A 24,008-nucleotide genomic window follows, 5' to 3' on the forward strand; every position below is an offset into this window, starting at 1 on the left:
CGGGTCCCCTGGGGGCGAGGGTCCGCACCAGAGGCTGTAGTGGGCTGGAGGTGGAGGGTGGGCTAGTCCTGAGTGGGCGTCTCTCTCCCCTCCGTCCCCTCCAGGTGGGCTGCCTGCCCTGGGCCTGGAGCTCCAGCCCCAACGGGTCCCTCGTGGTCCTGAGGCCTGGCGGCCGGAACGCAGTGCTGCCCGCCGCCCCCTGCGAGTCGGCGCCCCACGCCCTGCTCTGCGGCCTCGTGGGCACCCTGCCTCTGGCCATCTTCCTGCGGGTGTCCTCCCTGCCCAAAATGATCCTGCTCTTCGTGCTCACGACGTCCTACATCCTGGTCCTGGAGCTCAGCGGGTACACCAGGGCCTCGGGGTAGGTGCGCTCCCCCCACTGGGATACACCTGGCTGGTGTCATGTGTGCCCGCTCGGGTGCTGCCTGTTCCTGTTTGTGCGTCAGGAAGCACACTGGTTCCGTGGCTTCTCCACGTGTCCATTTAGGGCCCGGTTCCGGCCAGGCCCTGGGTTTCCCGGCGAGACTGGCTTTAGCCCGGGTCTGTGGCATGTGCTGCTGAGTATGGCGTCCAGGGGCAGGTGGGGCCGGGTCTGGGGTTCCCCGTGCTGACGAGGTTTCCTTCCTCGACCCGCACAGGGGCGGCGTGGTCTCCGGGCGCAGCTTCGAGCCGATCGTGGCCATCCTGCTGTTCTCGTGCACGCTGGCCCTGCACGCCCGGCAGGTGGACATCAAGCTGCGGCTGGACTACCTGTGGGCGGCACAGGCAAGATGCGCTCTCTCTGCTCCATGGAGGGGGGCGTGTGGCAAAGGGGCCCCTCGGGAGGGGAGTCAGGGGCTCCTGTCTGGACACCAGCTGGCGTGCGGGTGGAGCACGCAGTGCTGGGGCCGAGGAGTAGGACGGGGGCCAGGGGAAGGCGGCGCTGGGGAGCAGGCGACCGCCTCGTGAGCCCTGCCTGACGGGCGCCAGAGTTTGGCGGTGTTTCGAGCAGTGAGTTCCCTGTCCCAAAGGCATTCTAGCTCTGGGGCGTGGCGCAGAGTGGCTTGGCCTTCCCCGGGCTGCATGTGACAGCGGGTCTCCGCAGGGTCGTGGCAGACTCCAGAGAACACCGACTCCTGCACTGTGCACCCCAGATTTAGTAGGTCTACAGGTGGGGGAGGGCAGGACTCTCCATTATTACCAAGCACACTGGCAAATTCTGGCACAAGAGGCCTGAGGGGGGCTGAGGAGTGCAGATGTGGGAGCTGTCCCTGGGCCTCAGCCCCAGGGAGGGAGGGGACGACCACCAAAGGCTTGCACTGTGCACCTGCTGAGCGACCAGCACAGAGGTGCACTTCTGGGCCCAGCCCAGGATGCGGGGCTGGTGTCTCTGGGACCCCCTTGTCACCTGCTGTGTCCTCAGCCTTTCGACGGGGAGGCCATCTGGCTTTCTGGGCCAAATTCAAACTCTGTGCACCGTGCAAACTTCTTGACCCTGGGCAGGTTGCTTCCGCTCGGCTTCCCCATCTAAACTTGGGGAGGAGGCGTGCCATAGAATGGAGACCCACAAGTGTTAGCTCTCAAGAGTTTTCTTATTCTGACGTATTAAGAAGTAGCTCTTTAGTGTCCAGGGCATTTAATAGTGTTTGTTCTCATAGCAGCCTTGCCCAGGGTGGGGCCTGCAGGTGGGGAACGGGGCACAGATGTGAGGGGCCCAGGCGGCGGGGACACGGCTGAGCCGGGATGACCAGGGGTCCGAGTGGTGTCCGGGGCAGGTGGGAGCGTCCTTGTCCCAGGAGCCCTGTGGGCAGCCAGGGGCCCCGCCGGGGTCCAGGGCGCAGGGATAGCCGCGGTCCGACCCCGGACAGGTGAAACCCAGAGGATTGGGGGGGTAAGGGCGCCCACGCTGAAGAAGGCCATCTGCATCATTCAGTCCAGCCGTTCAAGTGTTAATCCCTCCAGAGACTAGCAAAGACCCCCGCAAACGATGTTCGCAGCCCTGTGGCCCGGTCCAGGTGACACGTAAAATGTTCCATCCCGGGGGGGATACGGTCACTGTAGTTTCCTACGCGGACAGGCTTGGCGGCGGGCCTGGCGCAGGGCAGGGTCTCGGTGTGGCTGCGCGGCCTTCGGACCCCGCCTTGCTCGCCTCCGGGGACGTTCCACCTGCAGTGGCCAGTCTGATACTTGCTCTCTGGTTTCGTTAGCCTGGAAAAGACAGATTCGGGCTAAGGACGTCAGGGCGGGACGCATATTCAAGATCACGAAGGATGAATCTGTTACTTTGGGTAAACAAAGGAGGGAAGACGCGTGTGTGCACACGCACGCATATTCCACGTACATACGTGTATCTGTGCGTGTGTATACGCACACAAATACGTATGCTGGGGAAAACACGGCTTAATTATTCTGTTTTACCTAACAGCCGCACTGAGGTAGAATTCATGCTCCACACAACTCGTTCCTGTAAAGGATACAGTTCAGTGGCTTTCGGTGTATTTACCGAGTTGGGCAACCGTCACCACGGGGCTAGAACATTCGCATGTCCCCAGGAAGAACCCTGTGCCCATTAGCGGTCACTCTCTACTTCGGCCACCCCAACCCTGAGCAACAGCTAGTCTCCTTTCTGTCCCCGGGGATGTGCCTGTTTCGGTCCTTCTCCACCCGGTGTGCTCAGTGTCTTCTCCGGGCAGTCCCCACCCCCGTGTGCTAGGGGGACCCCTGCTTCTGAGGGGCCTGCTGCCCAGCGCCGTCTTCCCTGCACACCTGGATTCTGGAGTCGGGGGGGGCAGGGGCCCATGAGATGCTGAGCCCCTTGGCCCCCTGTCCGTGGGGCTGGGACACGTGGGCTGGGCTGTGTGGACAGTGCCAGCCAGAGTCCCCCCGCAGACTGGGGAACACCCCTGATGCTGGCTCCGCCCCTCAAGGACTTGGGCTGCCACTGTCGTCCCGCATGACGACCTGACCACAGCCCAGGTGAGGTCCGGGGCGCTGAAGACCCTGGCAGGTATCGGGCAACCCCGGGCTGGTGCGGTGGCTGTGGGCCACCAGACAAGACTCACGGCCTGCAGCCACGGGACACAGCCAGCCCTCAGTGACGTGCGGGAAGGGACCCAGCCGTGCTCTCCCTGCTCCTGCGGATGCTCCGCACTGACCAAACCTGCTGAAGAAGGTGGCAGGGGCCTGTTGGCAGAGCCCTCTGGGAGGTCTCGGGTCCGAGTAGAAGCCAGAGCCGACGGCCACATACGTGGGCTCCCAGAAGGGAGGCCTGACCACGGCCGTTTGTCAAAACCTTGCCAGGTAACAGAGAACAGCCTCTTTTGTGGGCTGTGCTAAGGGACTTGGTCTTGTCTGGCTCCGGCTGGCTCTCCAGGGTGACCGGGCCGGCTGGTCCCCGGAGATGCCCACCCCGTGGTCAGCTGGCCCCTTTGGTTTCTGATCTTTGAGCTGTGAATAGCTACTCAGAGCTTGAGAAGAACAGACTCAGGGTGAGCCAGAGCGCCGGGCCGGACCCCAGACCTGGGGGTATGCCAGTCTGGGCCCCCAGCCTGTTCACCAGACACCTGCTCCGCGGCTACCCTCACAGACGGAGGCCGAGGCGGCTTTTGCTCTCATCTGGGCTCCCAAGCACTCCTCTTGGCATCGGCGTCCCTTTAACTGTTGGTAAGCCTGGGGGTTGATCCTGCCCTGAGGTCCTCCACCGCCAGCACCCCGTGCCATGCCCGGCCCCCACCTCCAAGTGAGCTTTCCAGAGACTTCAGTGCCAGAGAAACCCCCCCCCTGCCCCGCCGTTGTGTGTAGGGTTGCCTACACACAACACACTGACATGTTTTTCCAAGGATCTGTAACGAGAAATGCCACGTCACTTTCCCGTAAACCCAGCAAAACAAGGCAATCTCTAGACTTTGCCTGTTTGCCCTCTGGGCATGTCAGCCTGTCTTGCCCACACCACGGTGTCTCACACTGTTGTGAAATGGCCAGGCCAGAGCTGGCTGGGGGTTAATTATTTACCGAGCCCGGGCTGGCCGCATAAACCTGCGTACTCAAGCTGGCCTCTTCATCGGTGGCCCTCACAATGCTTTTGTCCCAGAGCGGTGTTTTCCTTGGGCGCGCCAGATAACCATGACGCCAGCTGTAGTTCTGATGATAATAGAGCAGCTGATGTCTGTACCAGTGAATGCTTGACTCAGGAGGGTGATTCCCATTGGTGCTGGCGCCATGTTGATGGTACTCCGAGGGCAGGCGGCCCAGCGTGGGCTTGCCTGTGACGTAGGAACGGTTCTGTGTGTTGTTGGATTCACTGTGCCAGAATTTGGTAAGAATATTTGTATCCCCATTCACGAATGTTGTCGTTCCGTAGTCTTGTAGGCCAGACAAGGCCTTGAGGTCAGAGTGAAGCAGGCCTCAAGAGTGTTCCTTCCTTTTCGGGTTTCCGGAAGAATTCGTAGAGTTGGTACCATTTCTTCCTCAGGTGTCTGGCGACGTGAAGCCCTTGGGCTTGGATTTGTATGTATGTACTTAGAATGGGAAGGTTTTAACTAAAATCAGTTTTTCTAAAGATAAAGGGCTATCAGGTTTTCCATTTCTTTTTGAGGTATCTTTGGAAATTTGTGTCATTCCCCGAACGTTGTTCATTCTATCATCACGACATTGTTCATACCATTCTCTTCTTCCCCCTTTACCATTTATCGGATTTGTGGTGACGTCCCCTTTCTTCTGCTGATGTAGGATTGTGTAGACTTTTTTTTTTTTGATCAGTGTGACAAGAAGTTCATACATTTATTGATCTTCTCAAGAAACATCTTTTGGTTTTACTGATTTTTCTCTGTTATTTTTGAGTTTCCCATTTCACTGGATTCCACTCTGATCTTTCTTTTCCTCTGATGACTTTGGGTTTAATTTACTCTTATTTTCTAGTTTCTAAAGATGATTTGTATCTTCTCTGACTCAGGGTTTTTTTTAATCCATTTTCCTCCAAGTGCTGCTTTAATCCCACAAATTTTGGCATTATATGTCATTTCATTTTCCTTTGGTTTGAAGAACTTTCTGAGTTTCTTTTCAAAGTTCTTCTTTGGACCAAAAGTTATGAAGAAATACATTCTTTTGTTGAAGATTTCCCAGAGATCTTTCTGTTATTGACTTCTACTTAGTTATACTGTGGTCAGAGATGATGCCTCGTGTGCCTTGAATCTTTTTAAATGTCTTGAGAATTCTTGTATCATCCATGCTCTATTCTGTCGCTGTTGGGTGGTATGTTTTTTAAATGTCAATGACGTCAAGCTGGCTGAGACCGTTCATCGGTCTCCTATGCCCTTACAGACTTTCTGCCCAGACAGTCTACCAGTTTTTGAGAGAATGGTGTTGAAATCTCCCACTATACCTGTGGACAGAATTTTGTACAGTTCTATTAGTTTTGCTTCATGTATTTTGGCGATCTGGTATTAGGTGCATAATAAAGGTTTAGGATTATGTCCTCTTGGTAAGTTGAAACTCGTATCCCCCTTATCACTATGGAAAGAGCTGCTTTTCCCAGGTAATGTTTCCTGGCTCTGCAGTCTACTTTGTGTGAAATTATATAGGTAATCCAGCTCCCATTATATATTTTTTCCATCATTTTACTTTTAACCTATTGATGTCTTTTGACTTAAAATGGATTTCTTACAAGCAACATAAAATTGGACCTTGCCTTCTTGATTTTTTTTTTTTAAAGATTTTATTTATTTATTTCACAGAGACAGAGACAGCAAGAGCAGGAACACAAGCAGGGGGAGTGGGAGAGGGAGAAGCAGGCTTCCCGCCGAGCAGGGAGCCCGATGTGGGACTCGATCCCAGGATTCTGGGATCATGACCTGAGCCGAAAGCAGCCACTTAACGACTGAGCCACCCAGGCGCCCTGGACCTTGCCTTCTTATCCAGTTTATAAATCTCTGCCTTTTTAATTGAGCTATTCAGAACATTTACAATTAATGTGATTACTGATGCAGTTGGATTTTAATCTTTTATCTTGCTGTCTCCTATTTGTCCCAACTGCCCATCTATTCTTTGTGTTGTTTTTTTTTCTCTTTTTCTGCCTGTTTTGGGTTATTTTTATTATTCTATTAAAATATAAAATAACCTTTATTATTCCATTAATTATTATTATTGGTTATTTATTAATGATAATTATTATTATTAATTCATTTATCTCTCTAGCTCTCCCTCTCTTCCTCTTTTTATTATCTGCAATTCTTTGTTGTATTCTTTCTTTTTTTTTAGTTTTAAATAGAAACTTTAAGTTTTTATATAAATTCCAGTTGGTTAACATATAATATTACTATTTCAAGAGTACAATTTAGTGATTCATCACTTACACATAACACCCAGTGTTCATCACAACAGACACCCTCCTTAACCCATCGCCCGCTCACCTCCCCTCTAGCAACCCTTGGTTTGTTCTCTATAGTAAAGAGTCTGTTTCCTGGTTTGCTTCTCTCTCTTTTTTCCCCTGCTATGTTTATCTGTTTAATTTCTTAAATTCCACATATGAGTGAAATCATATGGTATTTGTCTTTCTCTGATGGACTTATTTCACTTAGCATAATACTCTCTAGTTCCATCCATGTCATCATTACAAATGGCAAGATTTCATTCTTTTTGATGGCTGAGTAATATTCCAGTGTGTGTGTGTGTGTGTGTGTGTGTGTGTATCACATCTTCTTTATCCATTCATCTGTTGATGGACATCTGGGCTCTCTCCACAGTTTGGCTATTGTTGATAATGCTGCTATAAACAGGTGCACGTATCCCTTCAGATCAGTGTTTTTGTGTTCTTTGGGTAAATACCTAGTGGTGTGATTGCTGGATCATAAGGTAGTTCTATTTTAACTTTTTGAGGAATCTCCATACTGTTTTCCAGAGTGGCTGCACCAGTTTTCATTCCTACCAACAGTGCAAGAGGGTTCCTCTTTCTCTGCATCCTCACCAACATCTATTCTTTCCCGCATTGTTAATTTTAGCCATTCTTACAGGTGTGAGGTGGTATCTTATTGTGGTTTTGATTTGCATTTCCCTGATAAGGAATGATGTTGAGCATCTTTTCATGTCTCTATTAGCCATCTGTATGTGTTCTTTGGAAAAATGTGTATTCATGTTTTCTGCCTATTTCTTAACTGGATTATTTGTTTTTTGGGTGTTGAGTTTGATAAGTTCTTTATAGATTTTGGATACCAGCCCTTTGTCAGATATGTCTTTTGCAAATATCTTCTCACATTCTATAGGTTGCCTTTTAGTTTTGTTGATTGTTTCCCTTGCTGTGCAGAAGCTTTTTATCTTGATGAAGTCCCAATAGTTCATTTTTGCTTTTATTCTCTTGCCTTTGAAGACATGTCTAGCAAGAAGTTGCTGTGGCCAAGAAGTCAGAGAAGTTGCTGCCTGTGATCTCCTCTAGGATTTTGATGGATTCCTGTCTCACATTTAAATCTTTCATCCATTTTGAATTTATCTTTGTGTATGGTGTTAGAAAGTGCTCCAATGTCATTCTTCTGCATGTGGGTTGTCCAATTTTCCCAACACCATTTGTTGAAGAGACTGTCTTTTTTCCACTGGATATTCTTTCCTGCTTTGTTGAAGATTAGTTGACCATAGAGTTGAGGGGCCGTTTCTGGGTTTGTTGAGAGTTTTTATCATGAAAGGATGCTGTATTTTCTCAAATGCTGCTTTTTCTGCATCTATTGAGAGGACCATATGGTTCTTGTCCTTTCTTTTATTAATGTGGTGTATCACGTGGATTGATTTGCAAATATTGAATGACCCTTGCAACCCAGGAATAAATCCCACTTGATCGTGGTGAATGATTCTTTTAATGTACTGTTGGATTGGATTTGCTAGGATCTTGTTGAGAATTTTTGCATCCACGTTTGTCAGGGGCATTGGCCTGTAGTTCTCCTTTTTAGTGGGGTCTTTGGTTTTGGAATCAAGGTAATGCTGGCTTCATAGAATGATTTTGGAAGTTTTCCTTCCATTTCTATTTTTTGGAACAGTTTGAGAAGAATAGGTATTAACTCTTCTTTAAAGTTTGGTAGAATTCTCCTGAGAAGTCATCTGGCCATGGACTTTTGTTTGTTGGGAGATTTTTGATTACTGATTCCATTTCTTTGCTGGTTATCAGTCTGTTCAAGTTTTCTATTTCTTCCTGTTTCAGTTTTGGTAGGTTATATGTTTCTAAGAATTTATCCATTTCTTCCAGGTTGCCCAATTTATTGGCATATAATTTTTCATAATATTCTCTTATAATTGTTTGTATTTCTGTGGTGTTGATTGTTATTTATCATCTCTGATTTGTGATTTTTGTTTATTTGGGTCCTTTCTCTTTTCTTTTTGATAAGTCTGGCTAGGGGTTTATCGATTTTATTAATTCTTTCAAAGAACCAGCTCCTGGTTTCATTGATCTGTTCTACTATTTTTTTGTTTGTTTGTTTGTTTCTATATCATTTATTTCTGTTCTAATCTTTATTATTTCCCTTTTACTGCTGGTGTTAGGTTTTATTTGCTCTTCCTTTTCTTTTTTTTTTTTTTTTTAAGATTTTATTTATTTATTTGAGACAGAGAGAATGAGAGAGACAGAGAGCACATGAGAGGGGGAGGGTCAGAGGGAGAAGCAGGCTCCCCGCCGAGCAGGGAGCCAGATGTGGGACTCGATCCCGGGACTCCAGGATCATGACCTGAGCTGAAGGCAGTCGCTTAACCAACTGAGCCACCCAGGCGCCCCTGCTCTTCCTTTTCTAGCTCCTTTACATATAAGGTTAGGTTGCATATTTGAGATTTTTCTTACTTCTTGAGGTAGGCCTATATTGCAATATACTTCCCTCCTAGGACTACCTTTGCTGCATCCCAAAGGTTTTGGACCGTTGTGTTTTCTTTTCATTTGTTTCCATGTATTTTTTATTTATTCTTTAATTTCCTGGTTCACCCATTCATTATTATTTTTTTTTAAAGATTTTATTTATTTATTTGAGAGAGAGCGAGTGCACGTGCAAGTACAAGCCTCGGGGGAGGGACAGAGGGAGAGGGAGAGGCAGACTCTCTGCTGAGCAGGGAGCCTGATGCAGGGCTTGATCCTAGGACCCTGGGATCATGACCTGAGCCGAAAGCAGACGCTTAACCAACTGAGCCACCCAGGCACCCACCATTCATTCTTTAGTAGGATGTTCTTCAATCTCCATGTATTTGTGGCCTTTCCAAATTTTTCTTATGGGTGACTTCAAGTTTCATAGTGTTGTGTTTGGAAAATATGCATGGTATGATCTCAATCTTTTTGTACTTGCTGTGGCCTGATTTGTGATGTGATCTATTCTGGAGAAACTCCCATGTGCACTTGAAAAGAATGTGTGTTCTGCTGCTTTAGGATGGAATGTTCTGAATATATCTGTTAAGTCCATCTGGTCTACGGTGTCATTCAAAGCCATTGTTTCCTTGTTGATTTTCTGCTTAGGTAATCTGTCCATTGCTGTGAGTGAGGTGTTAAAGGCCTCTACTATTTTTGAATTCTTTTATGTTTGTTATTAATTGATTTACATATTTGGGTGCACCCAAGTTGGGAGCATAAATATTTACAATTGTAGATCTTGATGGATAGACCCCTTTATTGTGATATAGTGTCCTTCTTCATCTCTTGTTACAGTCTTTGGTTTAAAGTCTAGTTTGTCTGATACAAGTATGGATACTCTAGCTTTCTTTTGGTGTCCAGTGGTTCTCCATCCCTTCACTTTCAGTCTGCAGGTGTCTTAAGGTCCAAAATGAGTCTCTTGTAGACAGCATATCAATGGGTCTTATTTTTTGTATCCATTCTGATATCCCATGTCTTTTAATTGGAGCATTTAGTCCATTTACATTCAGAGTAATTATTGATAGATATAAATTTAGTGCCATTGTATTACCTGTAAAGTCTTGTTTCCAGAGATTTTCTCTGTTCCTTTCTAGTCTTTGTTGTTTTTGGTCTTTCTTTCCCACTCAGAGTGCCCTTTAATATTTCTTGTCTGGCGGGTTTAGTGGTCATGAGCTCCTTTAGTTTTTGTTTGTCTGAGAAACTCTTTATTTCTCCTTCTATTCTGAATGACAGCCTTGCTGGATAGAGTATTCTTGGCTTTAGATTTTTCCCAATGAGCACTTTGAATATATCATGCCACTGCCTTCTGGCCTGCCGAGTTTCTGTGGTCAGATATGCTGTGAACCTGATTTGTCTTCCTTTGTAGGTTGGGTACTTCTTTTCTGTTGCTGCTTTTCAGATTTTTTCTTTATTTCTATATTTTGCAAATTTAACTATGATGTGTCTTCATGTTGGTCTGTTTTTGTTGATTTTGATGGGAGTTCTCGGTGCCTCCTGGATTTGCATGTCTATTTCCTTCCCCAGATTAGAGAAATTTTCAGCTATAATTTCCTCAAATAAACCTTCTGCCCCTTTTTCCCTCTCTTCTTCTATGATACAAATGTTATTATGCTTTATGCTTTATGGAGTCACTGAGTTTCCTGTCTACATTCGTGATCCAATATTTTTCTTTCCCTCTTTTCAGTTTCATTATTTTCCATAATTCTATCTTCTGTATCACTTATTTGTTCCTCTGCTTTTTCCATCCTTGTAGTCATTACATCCAGTTGGTTTTGAATCTCAGGTATAGCATTTTTTATTTTGGTATGACTAGGTTTTAGGTCTTTTACCTCTGCAATAAGAGGCTCCCGGTGTCTTCTCTGCTTTTCTCAAGCCCAGCTAGTATCCTTATAATGGTTGCTTTAAATTCTGGATCAGGCATATTACTTATATCTGTTTTGATTAGACCCCTGGCCATGACCTTTCTTTGTTGTTTCCTTTGGGATGAATTCCTCTATCTTGGTATTTTGTCTAGGTATCTGGTCTTCTTCTCTGTGGTAGGAAAGCCTGGTACGTCTCCTGCTCCTGAAAGTAGTGGCTTTGTGAAGAAGAGGTCACATAGTGTCCGGAGCCTGGCGTGTCCGGAAGTGTCTCTAGTGTGTGTTGCATGCACTGTGCTGTGGTGTTTTGGCCGCTCTGTCCTTCAGACCAGTCGTGTGCAGAGGCTCTCCTTGCCTGCAGTGGGCAGTGTTTGGACCTTGTCCAGTGTTGGGTGAGTTTTAACTAGGTGTGCTTTGTTCTGCTTGTTAAAAGAGATTAGATCCTGTTTCCACTAGAGCTGAAGCTTTGCAGCACTCCGTGGTCAGTAGATGTGGTGCATGCAGGGGGTTTGTGATAATCCTCTGGGGGAAGGACCACTGTTCTGGTTCTCAGGGACACTTGCCCAAGAAAAGCAGCACCTGCAGAGCACAGGGGGGCGGGGCTTGGTTTGGCTGTCACTGTCGGTGCTGGTGCTGCTTACTGAAGTTAGTTTATGCTGAGGGGCGGAGGAAAGAAATGGCGCCCATCGGTTCTTTTGTCCCCAGAGAGAGGCAATGCCACTTCTCCCAGATGTGCTCCAAGAAGGGGGAATTGTCTGTCCCTGTGTGTCCCAGGGGATCCTCAAATTGTGCCATCTGCTCTGGGGCTCTCCACCCTCCTTCCCCACAGGAGCATTGCAGTGCCCACCAGGCTCCACACTGGCCACACTGTGGACCTTAGAACTCCAGTCTTTGAACCCTGCTGGTTGTAAAATCTCACAAAAATCAGCCTCACCTGTTTTCCCAGTCAATGGCTTTGAGAAATTGTTCTCCTTGTGCATAACCCTGTGTGCTCCTCTCTCTCGCCTGTCTCTGGGACCAGGCTTCTTTCCCTCTGCAGTACCCACATCTGTTTCTCCCCCCAAACCGTATCTCCCCATCTCCAACCTTCCATGATGTGGCCTCTTCCTCCCTTTCACTGTGCAGTTTGTTCTGTCAGTCTTCAGATCAATTTCTTGGGTATTCAGAATGATCTGATATTTGTCTAGCTGTGGTTGAGGGACGAGGGAGGCAGAGGGTCTTCCTACTATTCCACCATCTTAGCTCCTCCCCAGGTGGATTATTTCAGTGGGTACTTATCACTGTCTTCAGCTGATGGTATTCTACCTTGCAACAGCATACATATTTCTCCCACCCTAGGTTTTTGGTATTGACATCATAGATTTTATTTGTACATATATTATAAACCCCACAATATATTTTTCCATCATAAACACTTAACTGTGTTTTAAAGATATCTTATGAGAAGAAATTGTATTTTTTTTTAAAGATTTTATTTATTTGACAGAGAGAGACACAGCGAGAGAGGGAACACAAGCAGGGGGAGTGGGAGAGGGAGAAGCAGGCCTCCCGCGGAGCAGGGAGCCTGACGCGGGGCTCGATCCCGGGACCCTGGGATCACGACCTGAGCCGAAGGCAGATGCTTAACGACTGAGCCACCCAGGTGCCCCAGAAATTGTATTTTTATGTACCCACATAGCTGTGATTTCTGGTGCTTTTCGTTCTTTGGTGAAGATCCAGGTTTCCATCTGGTATCTGCCTTTTCCCTGAAGGACCACCTTTAACATTTCTTCCAGGTCTGTTGGGAATTTGTTCTTTCATCTCTTGTGTGTCTGGAAAGGTTTTATTTTGCCTTCATGATCGAAAGATACGTGTGCTGAGGATAGGACTGTAGGTGGATAATCTTTTTCCCTTTCATGCATTAGGCCTCTGGAAGGGGTTCCACACCTCACTCACGCTCTGTGCATGCTCTGCTGCTCCCTCTTCTCTTCCATGTTTGGTGCTTTTCACTGCTGTTTTCACGTTTCACGTTTATCCTCGTTTCTGCTGCAATACTTAGTCTTTTGTTAATCCCACCCATGCATTTCCCATCTCAGATTTTGTAGTTTTCATTTTTAGAACTTTGATTTGGGTCTCTTTCATATCTCCTCTTTCTCTACTTACCATGTTTCCTCCAGCTTTTTGAATGAATCATCTAACTCAGCCCACTGACTGCACGCCTGTAGATCAATATCAACTGGTTTGTTTCCCTCTTCGTTATGAGCTATACTTCTGGCTTCTCTGTATCTGCTAGTTTTTAGCTAGATGTTGGGCATTGTGAATTTTAGTTTCTGGGGGCTGAGTATTCTTGTATGCCACAAATATCACTTTGATCCCTTTTTGGGGACCTAGATAAGTTCAGGTTGAGGGCCTGAATAGAACAAAAAGTCAAAGGAAGATTTCAGCCCCTCCTGCTGGACGGTTGAGCTGGGATGTTGGTCTTCTGACCTCAGTTCCCCTGGTTCTCAGGCTCTTGGGTTTGGACGGGAACCACCACTGGCTCTCCTGGGCATCCAGCTTACAGAGAGCAGAGGGTGGGACTGCTCAGCCTCCATGATCTCATGAGCCACATCCTGGTAATAAATCTCTTCTTGTGTCTGCACGTGTCCTGTTGGTTCTTCTCTGGAGGACCCTAGTGCAGCATCAGCAGCTCTGTTCATGGTGAGTGTTCTGGAAATTAAGAAATGCACTTTCCTACTATTTGAAATATGAGCTGGCAGTGCTATCTGCCTCCGGCCACATGTCACCTCCAGGGGGAGGCAGGGACGTCACTTACCAGGCTGAGTGTGACCAGCTGTTCATTTTGAGGGAGCATGTCCTTGATTCCAGGTGCTGGGAGGGGTGTGCTGGTCTGGTTGGTTAGATAAAGAGTCTTGGCAGCACTCTGTGGGGGTCATGGTGACAGTCACTGCACACACAGCCCACCAGTCATCTGTGTCAGCAGATCCGGGACTTGTCAGGTAATGCTGTTTTGTTTTGTTCTGTTTATGGAGAGACCGTGCCCCCAGCCCATGAGCCCTTCTCAGGTGCCACGTACCTGTCTGTAGGTGCACCCCAGGAAGTAATTTCTGAGATGTCTGCTCCTACATTCTGTCCCTTAATGTCCCAGGTCAGATTCTGACGTATGGGAAGGGAAATGCCTTTTGAAACAAGTTCCACTGCAGAGGGAACAGCTTGAAAATGGGGTGTTGTTGGGGGCGCCTGGGTGGCTCAGTCATTAAGCATCTGCCTTCAGCTCAGGTCTTGATCTCAGGGTCCTGGGATTGAGCCCCATGTCGGGCTCCCTGCTCAGTGGGGAGTCTGCTTCTCCCTGCTCGTGCTCTCTGTTGCTATCTCTGTCTCTCTCCCAAACAAATAAATAAAATCTTAAAAAAAAAAAAGAAAATGGGGGTGTTGGTCGTGTCTCTCATGTGGTGACAGGAATTGTGTATGTCACCTACACCAGCTCTTTCTCACCAATACTTAGGGTTTCTTGGTTGGTAGGAAAATCTCACGAACAGAGAATTTCAGCAGGTTTTCATCATATTTGTTAAAAATACAATAATACAACTCCTTCTGCTTAATTTGTAAGAAGATGGACATTTATCCATCACATGTAATGTAAACGTGGATGGATTAAAAAACAGAATGATTTTTTGCTACTGATGGGCTATCAATGTCAGCTAATTCTAAGTCAGTTGAAAGACACTGAACTTAGAACCAAAGCTTTTGATCACAAAGTGATAAACCAAGATTCTTGATTTTACAACGTTGAAGTGCCTTCACCTACATTGCTTTCTTTAAAGGATCCTTAACACTAATGATATTTGGGAGAGAGCAAAATTTTTAGTGCCATTAACAAATAAAACCGCTCTCTTAAAAATATCGACTTCCTCTTTATCTTATCCTGCAAAGGACTTTCTTGTGTGTCTGTCAGGGCACATGCGTTGAAAGGTAATGAATCGCACGCGTCCTAGGAGAGGTTCCCGGCTTCCTTCTGGTGTTTCTCCCACAGCTGCAGCCTCCCTCCTGCGGAGGCCGGCTCGTCTCCACGGGGTCTTGGAGCTCCTGGGCTCCTTCTCCCATGCCCCACCCCCCACCGCTGCCTGACTGCACGCTGTGAGGAGGAGGATGAAGCCCATCCTGTTGCCAGGCTCCTTGATAACTCATGGTCCTGTGGCCCGCCCATGGTCGTTTCCCTAGCACGGCGCCCAGAGGGGGCCCAGGGCTGCTGGCCGGGCCCCTCATCCTGGCTGCGCTGTCCCCTGTGCTCCAGGCGTCCTCGTCCTCATGCTGGTGTCTGCAGCTCTGTCTCTGGGAGTTACCCCTTCCCACTTTAACTGGTGGAAATCGTACTGAATTAACAGGAACGGACAATTCCAGGCTTAGTAGGTAGCACACGCTCTCCTAACCCTCGATAAGTAAGATCCTGAAATGGAGGGTTTTCCATCCATTTTACGACGAGGAAGCTGGCCATGAAGCGGGACCGGACTGGGGAAGGGTGCCTCCAAACCGCAGCTTTGACGGGCAGGCTGCAGGCTACCAACAGGCATCCCTGTGTCCCCGTCGTCACTGCCAGAGGCCAGTGTCCACAAGGCTGAGGCAGCCCTAGAAATGTTCCCCAAGCTGCTCCTTTCTCCAGTCGGCCTGGGTGCCAGGTTTGGGAGCTAGGGTGAGTGACTGATGGCCATCTGGTGGCTTCTGTCTCTAAGGGCTGGTGTGGCTGCCACAGGCCAGGGGGGCATTGCCGCTGGTTTCATTAGTCTGTGCAAAGGCCCTGTGGCTCAGAGGTCCTCCACCTGCCCAGCAGCATACCCTGGGAGGGCCCCCTTGGCCCACACCCCCTGCTCCAGGGAGTCTGCACTCAACTGAGTCCTGTTGGTGCTGTATCTGTCCCCAACCCCAGGTCCCTGCAGGTCCCCCTATCTCAGTGCCCAGGACGTGAATGCTGCTGGAGGTGGGGAGATTCTAGAGGAAATGGGGTTGGCTGCCTGGCTTTGGGAGTCCCGAGTGACTGACAAGGCGGCAGGTGCCCGTGAATGTTCTGGGGCACATCGGAGGCTGCCTGGGGGCCAGCGTGACCTGGGAGCAGGCTCGTGTCTCAGCTGCTCTGGTGTCTGGGTCCCAGAAGGTGGTGGGGCGTATACCCCGGAAATGGGGTGAACCCCCCACTGTCTGTCCTTTGGAAGTTCCAGCTGATCAGGGTGGGGAATTCCCCAGAAATTCGTGGCTCCTCTGGGCCCCCATGAAGTTGGGATGCAGCGGCTCTGCCTGGGGAGGGGGCGTGGAGTGGACCCTGTGTAGACCATGGATCTGCACCCTTGCAGTCTTGTTCGGATGATTGGAAAGACCTGGGTGTTGTAGGAAAGGTGACTCATGGCACTGTGAACAGTGTGAGGCAGATGTCATTTAGAGCCATTGGGACAGGTGTGGCCTGGGCAAGTGGGGGCTTATTGCCGAGGAGCAGGTAGGGGTCAGCAGACAGAAAATCACCAAGGGGAAATGTCAGGGGTGAGGGGTCTGAGGGGTCTGACCTAACAGGCTTCCGGCTGAAGGCGGTGCAGGGCATTAGGTGTCACCTGGGAGTGAGAGGCTGACGAGCCCCTTCAGAGGTCCAGGATGGGCGTCTGGCTGGACTCCTGGTTCTGCTGAGATCGGGTGATGCCCAGGCACTCAGATGCCCACGCAAGGCCTGGCTGGGAGGCGTCAGGGGTCCTGGTCGGCCTGGTCTGGGAGAGTCTGCCACAGGGGATGCTGAGCGAGGGGAAGAAGCCAAGTGGGTAACGGAGGGTCTGCCCCCCAGGCAGAGGAGGAGAGGGACGACATGGAGAGGGTGAAGCTGGACAACAAGAGGATTCTCTTCAACCTCCTGCCGGCCCACGTTGCTCAGCACTTCCTCATGTCCAACCCCCGGAACATGGTGAGGGCGCAGTACCTGCCTCCCGCTTCGCCAAGCCGGGCTGCTCTGGCGGGGCTCACAGGTCTGCGGCTGGAGGTCCCACCCAGAGGGGCCCTCCCATCACGTCTCTGCTTGAAATTGCAAAGCATGGCTGTTTCTGAGCCCTGGCCGCACCGAGGCTTGAGTGGGGCCCCCTCTGCCCAACCCTGGGCAGCAGGAGGCTCCAGGGGCGAGGAAGTCCCCACTCTTGGTCCCGGGAGACAGCAGAGCATCTGTCACCCTGCACGGGGGGAGAATGGGCTTCAGAAAACCCGTGTTCAGGGCAGCTGGGTGGGTCCGAGCTTCCTGATCGCGGCGGCCACAGAGCAGGGCTCACACATGCCGACTCAGAAATAAAGAGGCCTGGTTAGCATTTTAGATCCTAAAGGCACGGGGCCCACGGCTCGGCCTGACCGGCTTTGACCGGAAGCTTCCAGGGCTTTGGGTCCATGGGGCTGGGTCCCGGGGCAGCTCAGAGCCCGTGCATCCTTGCCTGCCGCCCTCCTCCCCTGCCCGCCGCCCTCCTCCCCTGCCCGCACCTGCTGTCCCCGGGGTAGCTCAGAGCCCGTGCATCCTTGCCCGCTGCCCTCCTCCCCTGCCTGCACCTGCTGTCCCCGGGGCAGCTCAGAGCCCGTGCATCCTTGCCCGCCGCCCTCCTCCCCTGCCCGCACCTGCTGTCCCTGGGGCAGCTCAGAGCCCGTGCATCCTTGCCTGCCGCCCTCCATGGGGCTGGGTCCCGGGGCAGCTCAGAGCCCGCCGCCCTCCTCCCCTGCCCGCACCTGCTGTCCCCAGCGCTGCGGCTGACCTCGCCTTTGCCCCCAGGACCTGTACTACCAGTCCTACTCGCAGGTGGGTGTCATGTTCGCCTCCATCCCCAACTTTGACGACTTCTACATTGAGCTGGATGGCAACAACATGGGGGTGGAGTGCTTGCGCCTCCTGAACGAGATCATCGCTGACTTTGACGAGGTGAGGGCCGCCCCTGAATGGTGCCCCACAACGTGGCGCATCCCCCCGCACACGGAACTGGGAGGAAGCCCACGCATTCTGTCCCCTGGGGGGTCCAAAATAACCCCGACCGTGGAGGACGGGCCTTTGCCGCCCGCAGGCTCTGAGTTCTGGCGGTGGGTGCTGACACCTGACCCCTGCCTAGTACAGGCTGGCTTGGTTGGCGGCCTCACCTCCAGGATGGGTGGGCAGGAGCCTGGGGTCTGCACTAGCCCTGCTCCCTGCCCCGGGGCATCTCCTCCAGGGTAAGCCTGAGGTTGCTGCTGCAGGACAGGGTGCTCTGCATGGTCCCTCCTGGGCTCCTCTTCCCCACGCCCTTGCTGGCACCCCTCAGCTCGGCCCAGACCTTGTCTAGTGCCCACAACAGAAGAGATCCACTGCTTCCCAGAACAGGCTTGTCCGCCCTGGTGTGGCTCCCACGGTGGCTTCTCTCGGATGTTATGTAACGTTTAACTGTTTTGTGTTTTAAACAAAGCTCATGGACAAAGACTTTTACAAGGACCTGGAGAAGATCAAGACCATCGGGAGCACCTACATGGCTGCGGTGGGGCTGGCGCCCACAACCGGGACCAAGGTGAGTGCTGTCCGGGGTTTTGCTGCTCAGGGACTGGGTCTCAGCTCTGCCCCAAACATCTCTGGGACTCTGGGCAGGTTCCCTGCTCTGAGCCCCAGTCTGCCCTAGCATTGGGTCAGGGCAGTGGCCTGTGGGCTGTCCATTCAGTGGCCAGCTCTCTCCAAACATTCTCTCCTGGAAAGTCAGCACCAAGGCCAGTCTCGGGGGCTTCCTCCGGCCCTGCCCTGCCCCACTGACCCTCCCCCACCAGCCCTGCCTCTTCCTCACTGGCCCTGCCCCCTTCCTGCCAGCTGCACCCCAGTCCTGCCAGCCCAGCACCATGGAGTATTCCCCTTTCCCAATGCAGAATTGTGAATAAAGTCCTCAGGTTAGCCCTAAAAAAAAGGCAGGAAAAGAACGGAAGATGTAAAAAATGAAAATGCAATGAATGGAAAACAGTTATAAATACGGGAGATACTAATTCAACTATTTCAATAATCACTTTAAATGTGAGTGTAAATATGCCAATTAAAGGAGACTGGCAGAGTGGCCAAAAACACAAGACCCAACTAGGTTTGCCACAGAAACACACTTAAAATATAAAGACAGAGATACCTTAAAAATAAAGGATGTAGAAGGAGGTACCATTCTAGCACTAATGAAACAAAGTTTAGGTAGCAATCTTAAGACAAAGCAAACTTCAGATCAAGGAAAATTATCAGACAGATAAAAAGGGAGACTGCAAAATGATAAAGGAGTTAATCCTCCAGGAAGACATAAGAGTCTTTAACATGTATGCACCTAATAACAGTGGGTCAGAATATGCAAGGCAAAGCACAGATGGAACCGTGAGGAGGAATAGATGAACCCACTGTTATAGTTGGAGACTGCAACACCCTTCTCAGTAATTGGCAGATCCAGTGGGTTGTGCATCTGCAAAGATGGTTGAAATGAACAACATCATCAGGCACCTGGATAAAATTGACACCTACAGACAACTTCATGCAACAACAGCAGAACACACATTCTTCTCAAGCTCATGTAGAACATTTACCAAGATGGAGCACATTTTGGGCTGCAAAACACACCTTAAGAAGTTTTTCTTTTTTTTTTAAAGATTTTATTTATTGAGAGAGAGAACACAAGTAGGCTGAGTGGCAGGCAGAGAGAGAGGGAGAAGCAGGCTCCCCACTGAGCAGGGAGCCCGTTTCGGGGCTCGATCCCAGGACCCTGGGATCATGACCTGAGCTGAAGGCAGATGCTTAACCGACTGAGCCACGCAGGTGCCCCCAAAACACACCTTAAGAAGTTTAAAACCACTGAAATCATATAAAGTGTGTTCTCAGACCAGAATGGAATTAAACTAGAAATCGATCGATGCGGAGATAATTGGAAAATTCCAAAATATTTGGAGATTAAGTAACACTTATCTAAATGACATGAGTCAAAGAAGAAATCTCAGGAGAATTTTAAAAATGTTTTGAATGAAATAAAAATGAAAATACAATTTATCAAGGTCTGTGGAATGCAGCAAAAGCAGCCCTTAGAGGGAAATTTATATCACTGAAGTCCTCTATTAGAAAAGAAGAGCAATCCAAAATCAATCCCCTATGCTCCCACTTTAGGAAACCACAGAAAGAACAATATAAACCTCTGGTAAGCATAGGGAGAAAAAAAATCAGAGCACAAATCAATGAAATTGAAAACAAGTAAGCACAAAAGAAAATCAATAATGGAGCGCCTGGGTGCCTCAGTCGGTTAAGCATCCAACTCCTGATTTTGGCTCAGGTCACGATCTCAGGGTTGTGAGATGGAGCCCCGCATTGGGCTCTGTGCTCAGTGTGGAGTCTGCTTGAGATTCTCTCCCTCTCTCTCTCCTCCTGCCCCTCCCCTTGCTCATGCTATAAATAAATAAGTAAATAAATAAATAAAATCTTTAAAAAAAAGAAAATCAATGAAACTCAAATCTGGCTGTTTGAAAAATCAATAAAGTTGATAACCTCTATCCAGGCTAACTGAGAAAAAGAGAAAACACAAGTTACTAATATTAGAAATGGAAGTCAGGCCACTTGTACTGAACCAAAGAGTGAAAAGGATGTTATGAACAACTCTGTGCCCACAAATGTGATCATTTCAATCAAATGGACCAATGCCCTGAAAGCCACAATCTACCAAAACTCAAACAAGGGGAAATAAAAAATTTTACCAGGCCCATATCTATTAAAGAAATTGAGTCAGTAGTTAGTAACCTTCCAAAACAGGAATGGGCCCAGATGGGTTCACTGAACATTTAAGGAAGAAATTATACCAGTTCTCTAAAATCTCTTCCAGAACGTAGAAGTTTCTAACTCATTTCTTTCTAACTCATTCTATGAGTCCATAGAGTACCACATAATAATATGAAATAATATGAAAACCAGATAAAGAAACTACAAGGAAGGAAAATCACAAGCCTGTATTCCTCATGAGTAGAGATGAGTAAGTCTTCAACAAATATCAGCAGGTTGAAGCCAACACTGTATGAAAAGAACAATAGACCACAAAGAAGTTGGAATTAGATACCAAGATATCAAGAAAAATATAGCTTTTTCCTCTAAATGGTTAAAGATCTAATCTTCTAGTAGTATCCTACAGATTTGTTGTATACTAACTTTTTAAAAATTTACCATGAATTAACATTTTCTCCTCTAACACCTCTTAAATCTGTGTACTTTCATAGTTCAGAGAAAGCTGTTTTGTAATTTTTTAAACTCTTTGTAAAGGCTCTCTTGAGGCCTAGTATGGGGGTAATTTTACATATGTGTTTTTTGAAAACTTTAATATAAAATAAACTCATATTTTTAGTGAAAAAAAAAAAAAGATATCAAGGCTGGGGCGCCTGGGTGGCTCAGTTGGTTAAGTGACTGCCTTCAGCTCAGGTCATGATCCTGGAGTCCTGGGATCGAGTCCCTCATCGGGCTCCCTGCTCAGCGGGGAGTCTGCTTCTCCCTCTCCCGCTCCCCCTCTTGTGCTCTCTCTCTCTCTCAAATAAATAAATAAAATCTTTAAAAATAAATAAAATTAAAAAAGATACCAAGGCGGGTGCAACATTTCAAAGTGAGTTCATGAAATTTACTATATCAACAGGATAAAGAAGAGAAATCATATATGATCATGTCAGTTAATTGATGCAGAACTATCATTTGACAACATCCAGCACCCATTCCTGCTTTTAAAAAAACACAACTGTGAGCAAACTCTACAAATAGAAACTTTGTCAACTAGGTAAAGAACATCTATAAAAATCCGGTAGTTTTCCATCATACTTGATGAGGAACAAAGCCTCCCCCTCAGATCAGGAGTGTGGCAAGAATGCCCCTTGTCATCACTCCTGTTTGACATTCGTACTGGAAGTCTTAGTGCAGTAAGACAAGAAAACAAAATAAAGGTACACAGACTGGGGAGGAAGAAATAAAACTGTCCCTGTTCACAGATGACATGATTATCTATGTAGAAAATAAAAAAGAATCCACAAAATGTCTATAATAAGCAACCATAGGAAGGTTGCAGGAAACAAGATTACCAAGTAAGTCATTTCCCTACACACCAGCAATAAGCAAGTGGAATTTGAAATTAAAAACACAATGCCATTTATAGTACCACCCCCCAAATTAAATACTAGGTACACGTTTAACAAAATAACTACAACAGTGTCTCTGTGAGGAAAACTAAAACTTTGATACAAGAAATCAAAGAAGATCTAAGTAAGTGGAAAGGTAAGGTTCCTCTGAGCACAGGAAGACTCATGGTCGAGAGGTCAGTTGTCGCCAATTGATCTTAAAGATTTACACAATCCCACTCAAAAGCCCAACAGTTTATTTTGTGGTGTTGATCAACTGATCCTAAGTTTACATGGAGGCAAAAGACCCAGAGTAAGTTAACACAGTACAGTAGAAACAGAACGGAGTTGGAGGCTGGCACGACTGGCTTCAAGGTCAACTAGATAGGGTGAGGTTGGGGAGGAACAGACAGCTAGATCAGTGGAACGGAATAGAGAGCCAGACATAGACCCTTATCAGTAGAGTCAACAGATCTTTGATGAAAGAGCAAATGGAGCAAAGGTAGCCGACAACACACAGTGCTGAGACACCTGGACATCCGTCTATATTTAGCAGAATGTTAACGCAAAATGTGTTAACTTATAATGGATCATAGACCTCAATGTAAAAGGCAGATGTATTAAACATCTAGAAGATAGCGTAAGAGAAGATCTAGGTGCCCTTGGGTTTGGTGATGAGTTTTTAGATACAACACCAAAAGCATGATCCACGGAAGAAAACATCGTTATGTTGGATGTAATTAAGAATCTAAAATTCTGTGTGGGAGATACTATAATGAAAAGACAATCCACAGGCTGAGGGAAAAATCTTTGTAAACCACTATCTGATAAAGGACTTGGATCTAAAATATACAAAGAACTCCTGGGGCACCTGGGTGGCTCAGTCGGTTAGGTGTCCGACTCTTGAGCTCAGCTCAGGTTTTGATCTGAGGGTTGCGAGTTCAAGCCCCACTTTGGGCTCCACATGGGCGTGGAACCAACTTTAAAAAATAAAATAAAAACAAAATATACAAAGAACTCTTAAAACTGAACAATAAGAAAACAGACAATCTGATGAAAAAGTGGGCAAAAGATCTGAACAGACCTCTCGCTGAAGAAGGTACACATGAGACGTAAGTGTAGGGAGAAGCTTCGTATTACGTGTTCTGGGGAAATGCAAATTAAGACAACGAGACACCACTACACACTGATCAGAACGGCCAACATCCAGAACCCGGAGGACACCCAGCGCTGGCGAGGATGTGGAGCAGCAGGAATGCCCACCCATTGCTGGTGGGGATGCAGAGTGGTGCAGCCTCTCTGGAAGACAGTCTGGCCATTCCTTACAAAACAAAACATACTCTTACCCTATGATCCAGCTGTCACGCTCCTTGGCATTTACCCAAGGGGGCAGACAACTTTTTTTTTTTTTAAGATTTTATTTATTTAGGGGCGCCTGGGTGGCTCAGTCGTTTAGTGTCTGCCTTCGGTTCAGGTCATGATCCCAGGGTCCTGGGATCGAGCTCCGCATCGGGCTCCCTGCTCAGTGGGGGGTCTGCTTCTCCCTCTTCCACTGTCCCTGCTTGTGTTTCCTCTCTCTCTGTGTCTCTCTCTGTCAAATAAATGAATAAAATCTAAAAAAAAAAAAAAAGATTTTATTCATTTATTTGAGAGAGAGAGAGAGCACAGAGGGAGAGTGAGAGGGAGAAGCAGACCCCCCACTGAGCAGGGAGCCCGATGCAGGGCTCGATCCCAGGACCCTGGGATCATGACCTGAACCGAAGGCAGACACTAAATGACTGAGCCACCCAGGGCGCCCCAGGAGCGGACAACTTACGTCCACAAAATATCTGACGTGGATGTTTATGGCAGCTTTATTCATAATTGCCAAAGCTTGCAAGCAACCATGATGTCCTTCATTGGGTGAACGGATAATGCACTGTGGTCCATCCAGACAAGGAGATGTTATTCAGCGCTAAAAAGCAATGAGCGATGACGCCATGGCAAGATGTGGAGGAAACATGAATGCATATTACTGAGGCAAGAAGCCAATCTGAAGAGGCTGATGCTGTAGGATTCCAATTATGGAACCTTCTGGAAGAGGCACGACTGTGGAGATGATAGAAGGATCAGGGATTGCCCAGGGGCTGGGGGGGTTGAACACGGGGGCGTGCAGGGGTGCAGTGGGGCTGCTCTGTGTTCTACTACAATTGTGGGTGCTCGCAGTTCTGCAT

The 24,008-nt window shown here is 48.2% G+C and overlaps 1 protein-coding gene across 1 annotated transcript in view; it reads left to right on the top strand.

Moving 5' to 3' along the window:
• Positions 1 to 24,008, top strand: part of ADCY1 (adenylate cyclase 1) — a 102,655-nt gene that overhangs the window by 73,956 nt on the left and 4,691 nt on the right. The window contains exons 12-16 of the mRNA XM_044920111.1: positions 105 to 361; positions 639 to 765; positions 16,502 to 16,618; positions 17,459 to 17,605; positions 18,120 to 18,218. Coding sequence (XP_044776046.1) covers positions 105 to 361; positions 639 to 765; positions 16,502 to 16,618; positions 17,459 to 17,605; positions 18,120 to 18,218 — 747 coding nt within the window. The remainder of the gene's footprint in view (positions 1 to 104; positions 362 to 638; positions 766 to 16,501; positions 16,619 to 17,458; positions 17,606 to 18,119; positions 18,219 to 24,008) is intronic.

This window comes from Neomonachus schauinslandi, chromosome 12 (genome assembly GCF_002201575.2).
Source record: "Neomonachus schauinslandi chromosome 12, ASM220157v2, whole genome shotgun sequence".
NCBI classification, from domain to species: domain Eukaryota; kingdom Metazoa; phylum Chordata; class Mammalia; order Carnivora; family Phocidae; genus Neomonachus; species Neomonachus schauinslandi.